General features: G+C 45.4%; 1 protein-coding gene across 3 annotated transcripts in view; it reads right to left on the bottom strand.

Moving 5' to 3' along the window:
- Positions 1-12,252, bottom strand: part of TOM1L2 (target of myb1 like 2 membrane trafficking protein) — a 56,339-nt gene that overhangs the window by 5,547 nt on the left and 38,540 nt on the right. The window contains exons 13-15 of one of the 3 annotated variants that reach the window (XM_074553089.1): positions 10,279-10,344; positions 2,740-2,799; positions 198-234 (exon numbers count right to left, since the gene is read on the bottom strand). In XM_074553089.1, the coding sequence (XP_074409190.1) occupies positions 198-234; positions 2,740-2,799; positions 10,279-10,344 (163 nt within the window). The remainder of the gene's footprint in view (positions 1-197; positions 235-2,739; positions 2,800-10,278; positions 10,345-12,252) is intronic. The other 2 variants (XM_074553090.1, XM_074553091.1) reach the window with 2 other exon arrangements.

The following is a 12,252-nucleotide window of genomic DNA, read 5'->3' as shown; positions in this document are numbered from 1 at the left end:
TTACAGCCAGGAGGGCTCCCCACACCATAAATAGGAACCTTTTGCTGTGAAATGCTCTCCTCCCGCCTTTCTGAGCATGGAAGCATTTGCTGGGGAACATCAGGCTGGGAGAAGGCAGCACCTCAGCAGGGATCAAAGCAAATTCCGTCTGAGCACTAACCTGGGAATGGCTCATAGCCAGGGGCATCTCTGCTTACCTTCACTGGTCACTCCTTCTTCCAGTTCGTTGCCTTTCTGCAATGGAACAAAAAGGCACATGAGCACAGGCACTGCCTCCCTTCCCTGTCATCCCCTCCACCTTTAATACAACTGGACAGTTTCCACCACTTGTTTCCACATATTAACCATGGGAGCAGGGTGACCTGGGGAAATCACAGGGCTCCCACCTCGGGAGGCCAGCGGGGACTGACATTTCACTGTGCTGCAGAGCAGGAGGGCGAGCACTGAGGTGCCTCTCAAGATTGCTGGTGGACAGCTAAGCTTTCCCTGTTGGATCTGAATGTCAGTCCAGTGCTGTTTCCCCTTCAGACACTAATTCTGGTCCAAATCTGAGCTGTGTGAGTCACACACACACTGTACCAGATGGCATCTTTTCTGTCACACAGTCCTTTAAAAAGTCAGCTGTGGTTTGCATTGTGTCTTCAAATAAAATGCCCTTTTAGCTGACAAAGGACACCTGCAAAATTGTTTGGGGTCAACATTCCTCTTGCGAGAGTTCGTTTTAGGCTTCATACAAAAATATAGCAGCTTTCATGTGCCCATGCTGCACAAAGACAAGAGCAGGGTGAGCTGCATGAAGGATACTGACAGCAGTTGGTGTTTGTCCATCAGAATCAAAGGCTGGGAATGCCACAGGGTCACTGCATTTCCACCAGTTTGTGCATTTCAATGTGCTTTTCAAATAATAAAATTAAAAGTCCAGGGACAGGCATCCTTGTCAATCCATCAGGATGTTTAAGATGGGTAAAAATACTGGTTGAAAACCTCATGTTGAAACTGCTTTGAAAAGTAAGGTATTTTCTATACTCTGCCAGGAGTGGGAACACACTGGCTGTCCTCACATTTTAGAGCCTGAGCATCTCCTGGCTTCCTACTGCACTGAGCTTCCAAAGGTTCACACAGCAGCCTCTTCACAGGCAGAGCTGCTGTTTGTCCCAGTGTACCCCAAAAAAGGGTAAGGAAATACCAATTATCTAACCTAACCTGCAGCTTCCTCACCTGGGAAGCAGAGAATTGAAATGAGCTGCTAACAAAACAAGGAGGAGGGGACCCAGAGGGAAAAACAAAAATCCAGTCCAAATTTTCACAGGCATCTCTGTGCTGTGGGGGGACACACAGGCTGGGATGGGGACCCAGGGACATCCCCAGGCTTGCTCAGGCATTTCCAGGACACTTCTCTGCTTTGTTCCTTTTGAGCAAGTCTGTGCTGGGGATGACTGATGCACAGAGCTACCTCCATATCTCTCCATCAGATCTCCTCTCCCTCTAAATTAATTTAAATGGCAAAGACAAAAGTTTATTGGTTAAGCAGAGTGGACATGCTACATTTACTGTATTTCTTTAACAAAATGAGGCCAGTTTGTAATGAAATTTGAAAGTGACTCCTGTAGCAAGGCCTGACAAACCTACCTGCAGCAGTAGGTACCCAGTGACATTTCAGAGCCAGCCAGTCAGTCTGCCTAAATCAAACACTGAACCTGGAATCAAACACTGAACCTGGAATCTGTTTCAGCACTTCAGGCACCTCGGGAGAGCTGCAGAATTTTCTTCCTTCCCGCAGAGCCAGCTCCTCCAGTGCCAGAGCACAGGCTGACGTGCCAGAGCGTGCCTGCAGCTCTGCTGAATCCCACAGCTCCCAGCTGGAGCTGAGCAGGCAGCTCAGGGGGCTGGGGGACACCCTAAGGAGTTGGGGGTTTTCTGCCTCAAGCTGGGAGAATGGAAGGAGATGATCCTTGGGGATGTGGTGAGTGCAAGTGCAGTTCACTGAAACCATGTTGAAAAGAACAGTGTGAACACAGCCCGCCACCCACCCCGCAAAATGCACTTGGCTGATTTGAGTCATGTGCTTACACTGAAAAAAACCAAAATAGAATAAATGTGTATTAGTTTATCCTGCTTAAACCAAATGTGTGTTGGAACAGCAAAACAAACTCCAGGGTGAAGGCAAAGCTACTTTTAGTTCTGCTTTTTGTTTGTTTGTTTAATAATTACTAGACAATAATCATTTAGGAGAAAGTTATAAACACTGAAGAGAGACTGTTATAAATTTTTATTATTACTATTATGAAACATGTCAAGATTGCCTGCCAGTTTAACAAAGACATCTTGATTTGAAAGGAATCTAAGCCCTGATCCAGCATCTCTTAAAAGCATGCCTCAACATAAGCATGAACTTAGATCCTGTCTAAATAATGAAGCTTTAAACATGGACTTTAAAAAAAATTCAGGCCATATTTAATGCTTCCCTATTTGAGGATCAGAATCCCACATTTTCTGGAACATATGCTGTTCTGTGATGTTCACATGGAGAAGGGAAAATAAAACAGTTCAGAAAAAAAGTGTTTTGATTGAATTGCTGAACACGACCCTGACTCCTCCTGCTTAGATATTCCCTTCAAAGGGAACCAAACTCTCTGTTTGGGAAGTTTCACTGCTTCCTGCTATGAGAAGTACCAGGAACTCAGCAATGCATTGAAAGTTACCCGTGCAAGTGAAAAATGAAAATATAAAGAGTCTCACCAAGTCGGTACTGAGCCACTCCTCAATGTCATCCATGACAGAGGACTGTGCAACAGGGATCTAGGGAGTGCAGCGAGAGAACAGCAAGGCAGGCAAAAACCAAAACACATCCACAATCATGGCCACAGAGCGATGGAAAACGCCAGAAATAAGATTAAAAACAAAACAAAAACAAAGATGTAAGATGTGCTGGAAAAAAAAAAAAAGAAGGCAACAAAATATAAATGGCATTTCAAATAAAGAAACAACTTGGAAAGGAAATTATGAACAACAAGGCTAAAAAAAACAGGAGAAAGATTATGGGGAATGACGTGACTGGATGCCAGTGTAAGATGAGTAACTTCTCGACCACATATTAAAACCATCAAGGTGGACTGATGATTCTAATCTTGATCGTGAAATGCTTTTAAGGGTAGAATACTGGATATCAGTTAGGTTTTGAAATGTTAAATTTACACCTTTTGTTTTTATAAAATGGGTATTAGCCACAGTGAAGGGTTAGAAAAAAGAGGGGCTCAAAGTCTTCAGGCAACACTCCTATGAAAACAAATTGGTTTTCCGTGCAGGTGGAGAAGTCAGAGCTCAGGGTACAGTCATGCTTCCTCCCAGATCCTCCTCCCACCACACCACCAAGCCCTGGCAAGCCCTGGCACAAGGGTTTAAAGCAAAACTGTCCCAGCTCCCAGTTCCCACTCCTCAGCCAAAGGTGACCCCTTTGGCAGAGCCCAGCATGTGCCAGTGCAAAGTGCAGGGTCTCAGGTGAGGAAGAGGATGGGGCAGAGGAGGAGAGCACAGCCCCAGAGCTGCAGCAGGGCTCTCCAGAGCAGCTCAGGCTCCAGGGATAGTTTAACACTCAGGCATGGAAGGTTTGCCTCTGCTCCTGCAGTGGAACTGCTCATGGTACCAGTGTGATTACACCAGGCAGCACAGAGGCAGCTGAAGGGCAGCGATGTCACACAGTGCTGAGGGTAACTGGGTCAGCAAAGGGAAATTACTGAGTATTAGGTGTAGAATTTCCTGACTTAACTACACTGCTTAAATACAGCAGAGGCCTGCCGAGGTAAACAGGAAAACAACACAATAGATCTGGTAAGGACAACCTGAGAAATAGTTGGAAAACAATGTCAGACATGTGAGTTCCAGGCCAGGGCATGGCAGCTGAGCAGGGAGGAGACCTGGCACTGCTAGAGGGACTCTCCTAGGCAGAAAAGGTGTCAGAGGTTCCCCACAGCTTTGCCTGAAACCCCTCACAGGAATCCCACCCTAGACAGGATAAAAAACCTTGTGGATGTGGTTAGGACATGGTTTAGTTGTGGCCTTGGCAGTGGTGGGTTAATGGTTGGACCTGATGGTCTTGGAGGTCTTTTCCAACCTTATGACTCTGTTATTCAATAAGAAAAGCTGGAAGAGGCTCTGCAGATTAATTTCCTGGGAGATGGAGTTTTCTCAGGCATTTCTAGCAGGGGAAGATGGACAGATGCTGGATCACACAGGCTGAGGCTGTTTAGCAAAGCTCCTCAGGAATTTTTGCACAGAATCAAGTGGCCCTTTGTACTGAGGAGGCCAGTTAAGCCCTTGCTTGAGGTGAGATGTGCCAAAGTGGGTTAGTTGTGTCCAAGAACTGGAAATCCAGAACTCAAGCCAAAGCATCTCCCTCAAAGAGCAGCACCAGGAAGGTGGCTGGGCTCTGACTTGACAAGTTGCTGGACAAAGTCAGTCCCCAGGGTCAGAGGTACAAGGTGTCACTTTGCTTCCAGTGAATTCATAAAAAACCCAAACAGAAAATAAATTCCTGCAGTTTCCTCTGGAATGGGCCAGATTTAGGACAACTGTCCCTTTCTAATTTCCTGAATCATGCACACACAACACTATCACAGCTGGCCACTCACAAGGGAAGAGCTCTAAGCACCTTCCAACACATTCCTTCCCAAGGACAAGCTGCATCTTGTAAAACTGTCTCCTTGGTTTAACATTTAGCTTTATAAAATACTGGCTTCAGAGATATAAAGTAATGATTTTATTCATCCTACAGCAACCTAAAACCTACTGCAGATGTTGCACTGCTGCCTCTCTCTTGTGTTGCTTAACCCTGTGGAAGGTGCAGCCTCTGAGCTGTTGCTTGGGCTGCAACTCAGAAAGGTGATTTTGTTTCTCTAAGGATAAGAACATGTGCATGGAAGGGAAGAGGGAAAAAAACTGGTTTATTTTTCCTTTTCTGTGAATAAAATTTACAGAAACACGGGACTCCAAAAGAGCTGGAGGGGGATTTTGGATGAAGCCCTGCAGTGACAGGACAAGGAGGAATGGCTTTAAGCTGAAAAAGGGTGGATTTGGATTAGATATTAGAAGAGATTATTCCCTGTGAGGGTAGGGAGGCCCTGGCACAGGTTGCCAGAGAAGCTGTGGTTGCTCCATCCCTGGAAGTGTTCCAGGCCAGGCTGGATGGGGCTTGGAGCACCCTGGGATAGTGGAAGGTGTCCCTGCCCATGGCAGGGGGCTGGAATGAGATGATCTTTTTCCCAACCCAAACCATTCCAGGATTTTTATTAATATCAGAGCAGCTGTTCTAAAAAGTGTGGCAGTACACTGCCCCTGTATTCGAAGGAACAGCAGCTCAGATCTTGATTATCCTCAAAACATGACAGATGACTGATCAAGTGCTGAATTCCTGAGAATCACAGGACTCTTCAATTTGCAGAAGTCCTCAAAGAACAGCTCAGCAGCACAAGAGTTTGTGCTGTGGTGTTTCGTAAGAATTTTTAAAAATGGAAATTAAAAAAAAGCAAAAAAAGGAATTCTACTTTCAGCTAGAGCTACTTATAACAAACAAACAAAGCCCTCAGAAGTGCAAGAGCACTTCTTGCAGAGAAGCAGACAAAGCTGTAAGATAAACATCTGAGTGTGTCAGCCGTTTGCTATTCAGCACTGACCTTTCAAAAAGCTTTCCCTGTCTCCCAGCACACCCACAGAAGTGCTGAGGGCTCCTATCCATTGCTCCTTCCATGCACAAACTTCCAGTTTACCTTCCTAAGACTCTGAGCCCCATCTCTTCATAAAACATGGGTTACATGTGTCAGGTTTAATTTGTTCAAGAATAAAGAGGGAGGAAACTCTCAAAGAGCAACTGGAAGTTTTAAATTATTTTAACGATAACATTGTAACATTTATTTTTCATTTTAAACTGAGAAGAGAATGTACAGAGAAGCTCAGGTTTTTGCCATTCAGTTGGGTACTTGGCTCCCCTTTCAGAAGCCCTAAACTCAAAAATGTGCAGGGGAATTTTGTTATAACTAACCCCTAAATCACAACAGAGGCAATGTTAAAATAAAATAACTAGTTTACACATTAAAAAAAGACAACAGTTTCTGGGAACAAGCAGCAGTGGCAGCCACAGACTACATGGAAAGAACTCTGGAATGGGACACTGCCTTGTTGATATTTTGATTATGCAAACTTGCATGGTCTAGTGAAGCTTTCAGTCTTGGCAAGAGAGCTCCCCAGATAGTGCAGGCTGCAAGAGCTGTTTGTATAAAGATATTGTGATTTTTTTTTTTTTAAGTCTATACTTACAGTAAATGGAAATTAAGTCACAAAATATTTTTGGGTACTTCAAGTAACTGGCTCTAATTAAAAGCCGGTCTGATTGTTTAAATTCCTTTTTTATTTAGTCTTTGGAAAATCCTACAAATGGGATCATCTCAACAGTCCTGAAAGAGAAATGGAAAAGGAGGGCTGGGAGAACAAAAGTGAGTGCTCAATCCCACAAAACCCATAGGAACCTGGAATTCAAGTTCCTCCTTATCTAAGCTAGATTGTGTTGATGTTCTCACTAGCAATCAAAAGCCAAAGAGTATTGCCAATATTTTTCCTCAGAAGTCATAAAATCCAATATTCTACCCTTAAAAAGACAGTTTAAGGTTATTATTATCACATTTTATTTCTATTAAAAATGATCCCACTGGAAAAGAAGCAGGTATGAAATGACAATTCAGGTCTCTAGGTGAGCTCATTAATGTTCTTAAAATGTTTAACAAGGTTTATGCTAATTGTTGCTAGACTACCGCCTTGTAATAGCTTAGTTAATTCCACTTCTTTCTAGATGTTTAACAAAGCTGACACCAGTTCTTGGTTAGTTGCTACTCACTCCCCCTCGCTGGTTAGCAGTAGTAAAGGTCTGGCATTCCTACAGCAGCACTAGGAGCACACTAGCAGGCTACTCCAGCTTACTACTACAGCCTTACTATCTATTTAAAGCTGTTGTCATCTTGAAATAGCGGCTTGGCCTCAATATTAGACCACGCTTGACTTTATGTGCAAGGATTAAATGAACTCCTTGGTTACTCCTGAGTGTGCTTGCACATTGCAGGGCAGGAGCTGGGCTGCAGCGTGTCCCCAGGCTGTGCCCAGCTGTACAGCTGTATAACAACAGCCCATCTGCATGTGACAGGAGTGTCCAGGCAGTGCCACCACCACTGCCACTGCCACCAGGGCTTGGGCTGTCCCTGCACAGAGCTCTGCAAACACCAGGGCTGCCCAAGGAGACCCCTGTGGTGTTTGGAGGCTCCTGCTTGCCTTCAACAGCGAGAGGGGTCCCACCACATGGGAGAAATGAGATCTCCACGTGCCTGGTTTTGGGATTATCCACAATTCAAGCACTTCAGTCTCCAAGAAGATGATGTCATTCAACAGTCTCATGTTACCCAAGTCATTTCCACATCTCAGATCCTATCTCTCTCTTGAAGGCACATAGCGGCATCCCACCTGGTTACTAATTAACAGAGGTTTCATTTAATCTTTCCTCACCTATCTTCCCTACAAAGAGGGCTCTCCTCTCTAGCCAGGCATGCTGCTGCCAGTCAAGACAGAATGCTGAGTGGTGTTCCTATCACTTTCTGTGAATTCTGGTTCAGTTTCATCCTTCCCCTGCCGCTGTCCCACTTAATGTCCTAACATGGTGTGGCTTAAGCAACACCCACTTCTCCCTTTCATAACAAATAACCCATTTGGTATGTGAGTGGGGTGAGAGATTATTCTAAGAAAGGAATATATGAATGCAAATCTCTGTCCAATCTCATGAGAAGGGAACTGAGACCACCTAAATGTGGCTCTGTGGTAAAGTCTGTGCCTGATTGCTGCTGATATGGATTCCTGTGTGAGACCTACAAAACCCAGATCTGCCACTGAACAGCTCACCTCCCATCCCTCAGCCATACAAAAACCAGAAACATTTTCTGCCGATATAATTTTGTCTATTTTAGTTTTGTAGGTAGAGCTGAGACAGATAAAAGTGTGGCTTGTGTCTGTCTCCATGGTTCTGGCATCATCTTGATGGCAGAACTGAGCCACAGGTTAACTGGAAACAAGAACAACACTGCCAAATTCACTGGGAGAGGAGAGCCAGAGACTGCAAAGGTGTGTGGTGAACTGGGATGCAGAGAAATGGAGTGGGAAGGACTCAGCCCAAAGCTGAAATGTATCACAGCTTGTAGAGAACAATGTCAGGTCGTGAGGGATGTGAGAACCACTCTGGCAGGTGGAGAATTCCTTCTGAGTGGTCTCAGGTTGTACAGGCTCAGGGAACAGCAGTGTCAGCTCACCCCTTTCCTCACCAAAGTACAAAAAGTACCCACAGAGGGGGAACAACAAGTTCATACCTGGCATTCTAGTTATCCACTGGCATTGTAAATGCTACAGGTCATATTAATAAACACTGTTAAGAACTACAGCCAGTTAAGAGAGAAACGGAGTTAATGATTAGTTTGGTTTTATTTTAGGTATTTCTCTCTCGTATTTAGCATACAAACAAGGTGGCAGGTTTGTAAGAGCAGGGACTGGTTGACAGCCAGGCCCCCTTCCCTCCCCAGATCCATATGCCTCCATGAATGCTGCAGTATCCTTTTTCCAGACTGAATAACCACAAGCCAATGAAGGAATATGCTGTTTGCTTTTTTAATAAAGCACTGGTGTGAGTGGTGTGAACAGCAGGGGTGCTGATTTCATGCTCCCCAGCTCTTGTAAACAGTGGAAAGGCAAAGAAGAAGAACTAACTCAATCACTGGATTATTCATTATGGATGAACATCTCACAGTGGCACAGCACACCCCTGCCTGCAACAGAGCCACTGAACAGCAAGAGCCCCTGTGAGCCACAGCCAACAGCATCAGAGGCACAGCTGATACTGGTGCTCATTTTACAGCTTTTCACCCTCACCTTGTGAGCTCTGGGTGTGTGACAGCACCAAAGTGACACTCTGGCTCCCAGGGACAGGTACCCACAGTGGGTTTATCCACGTGTGTGAGCAGCCATGGAGCTGCTTTTGGGCAGGCAGAGACAGCACCTGTCCCGTCACTGTGTGCGCACCAGCCGTGCAAAATTCTGCCAAACTCCCAAGCTGGCCCTGAGAAATAATCTGGATTAGCCCTAAATCCAGAAGAATAAATGCAAGTGTTTCACAGAGTAGATACTGCACACTCTGGATTTTCTAAACTTTAAGCTTTCTTGGATGTTTCTCTTTTTTAAGCACTGGGCAGCCCAGTCTGGGGCATTCAGGGCTCTCCCTGGAGTGAGAATTTCTGTTCCTGGTGTCCAGCCCCACATGCTGCCCTGCCAGCACACCCCAGAACAAAGGGAATTCTCCCTGCACTTTTCTGAACTCAGCTGCAGCCAGGACTGTCTCAGGAGGATTTTCTACAGTTAGGTCACATTATTGGTACTAATCTCAAACACTTAAAATGATGGATTACATGGTCCAAAAAAATTGGTCTCAGAACTTGGCTTTAAGGCACAGCTGAGGGTATTTTTCCTTTCCTCTGGCTTCTGCACCTAAAGCAAGCTTTGAACTTCTCTCTGCAAGCACATTGATGAAGGACAACTTCAGACAAGGTCAGAATGTGCACAGGTTCAGTGATCTTCAGAAGCCTGATTTTATCAAGGCACTGGCATCACCAGACATAGGAATTAAATCCTTAAAGCCAGAAACACTATTGTACCTTTTGGAGTCTGATTCCTAATGCCAGTGGGGTTGAAGATGCCAATCTGGGCAGCAGTTCTCCCATTCTCTTCCTTGCATAAAGAATGATCCCTACATTACTCAGTTCAATTCAATATGATCCTACAACTTCCCTATGTTTACTCCAGACCATGAAGCTAAGCACTGCCAGAAAAAGCTGCTTTACAGACAGATAGCAATGTCCTCTTTATGAATAAGATCCATGAGACTTGTGTTTATCCCTCGAAAAGTGGATACTGCATAAATAAATCAAGACAGTAGAAGGAACCAATTGGATCCCCAGGCCTCTTCTGAAGGTGACATGGGATCCTACAAATGATTCAGTTATTTACAGGTCTTTGTGCTGTATAAACCAGAAATTGGTGCAAATGTTTCCCTTTGCCCCAGGTAATGATGCAGGTGGGAAATGAACTCCTTGTACTGTCCGATTTGAAGCGGTTCAACAGGGCAGGACGAGAGGTGAATGGAGGATGGTTATTCTAGGTCAGGGACTGGGGTGGGCAGGAGGAATTCACTGGTGAAGTCCTCACCATTCCTTGTGTAATTAGCCACTTGTCTATGGGCTCCATGTCTGAGTTCCCACCTTTACCTCTCCTCTGTGTTGAGAACAGAAAGGTCCATAAAGAGAGAAACCACAGCAACAACCCGTGATAAAGTAATAAAACAGTTAAAAACTTCACATACACAGACACACACAAACACACACAGAGTTGCCTACAGTAGCTTCTGGCAGCAGCTGTGTCCCCCTCTGCCTGTCAGCTCTGTCCATAAGGGGACAGACCTCACCCAGAATTCTGCACTTCCTACAGACAGTTCACAGCGTTTTAGCACTCCCTCCATGATGTCCTTAAAAATAAAAATAATAATGATAAAACAAACCAATCACTGGCTAGTAGTGAGGCTGATGTTTGTCATCTTCTTAGAAGAAGGAAAAGTGAGGCTGTTCAAGGTGCTGCAGGCAGTGAGACTGCCCTGGAAACTCTTGTGTGACAGTCTGTGGAGTCCCCCTTGTTTATGAGGCCGTGGCTTGCAGCACCTCCTGCTCATGTCCTTGACCTCAGCAGACAGACTGTGCCCCACACAGACAGCACAGCACCTCTGCAATGGTGTTGAGTGGAGAGAAGTCAGGGCAGTTTGCTGCAGTGTCCTGGCAGCCTTTCAAACTGCCCCTCTTGAAAAGCACAGTGGTGAAAGGACTGCTGATGCATCCAGCTCCCCCGAGCAGGCTGCAGACTGCATGGCACAGCACCACCAACACTCTGAGATGCTTCTGTGTCCTTCAGCACCTCCTCCCTGAGCCAGGGGATGCAGAGTCATCTCCAGCTCTGGAGGGGCTTGCCTGGGCTCAGCTGAGTGCAGTGGCTCCAGCCCAGACCTGGGTGAGCTCAGCAGAGAGCCATTGGTGTGTTATGTACATCCACCCAGACACCTCCCTGGCCCCATTAACACAGGTAATGGAGAATCAGCTGCAATCTTTTATGTCTCATTTTATGAGGGGAAAAAAATAAGAGGAAATCATTCCAATTTCATCTACTCTCTGTGTAACAGCAGAGAATTGTTTCTTGGACACCTCTCCTCCCGGTTGTGATCATGCAACAACTCAGTGGCAACAAAAGCAATTCCCAACATGGAAAAGCAATATTAAGAAAACAGTGTATTTTTAGCTCATCTTGTTTCCAGCTGCTAAATCACATTAAAAGACAGCTAATGCCACGTGATCAGCCCTGTCTCTGCAGACCATTCTGAGAATGACTGCATTAGAAACGTCGGATGTGCTGAATTCTGCCACTGGACAACTGTGCTGGAACGAGATGTGTGTGAAGAATGTGTTGCAAAGCTTTTGGCTCCTCCCCAGAGCTGTTCTTAAATTAGCTCTACCCAAATTAAAGCCTGGGTTTTCGTTTACTGAGCACTGCCAGTTTTTTGCTCCACATGCTGGGGCTGGTAACTTTAGGAGAGTTTAATTTTTATTTCCTTTAAGAAGAGACACCCACAAGCCTCACAACAGTTGAGAAAAAGTGTTTACCAATTACAGAGCAACTGCATTTCAAAACAAGCTCTTCTGATTACACGTTACAGTCTCCAGGACCTTTGAAAAGAGGCTGAAAGTCTCGACATCTCATAGCCCCAAGTTCCACAACCCAAAAGGCATTTACCCCAAAAAACTTTGACCCTCAGATGAGCTTAGCCACAGCCCTTTGAACTGACAGCACTTGGGGCAGAGCAGCAGCTCTGCTGCTGTGAATGACATGTTGTGCTGGTGCCTAAAGCAGAACTGGCTGGGAAGAGAAGTGTTAATAAATAAAGACATGACCCTGAGGCCACTGGGGGATACAGCCCCCTTGACCAGCTAAATGCAAGGCCCTTGCATTTGGTTAGCCAGGAACAAAGAGCAGGATCTCAAATCCTTCCCCAGGTCCTGCCAATAACAGCTCAGTGATCCTGGAGGCTTGGGATGTCACACTGGATTCAGGAATTCCTGTGAAGGAATATTTCTGCCTCCT

Source organism: Zonotrichia albicollis, chromosome 16 (genome assembly GCF_047830755.1).
Source record: "Zonotrichia albicollis isolate bZonAlb1 chromosome 16, bZonAlb1.hap1, whole genome shotgun sequence".
Classification (NCBI taxonomy): Eukaryota; Metazoa; Chordata; class Aves; order Passeriformes; family Passerellidae; genus Zonotrichia; species Zonotrichia albicollis.
This window is presented reverse-complemented; position numbering and strand designations above follow the sequence as displayed.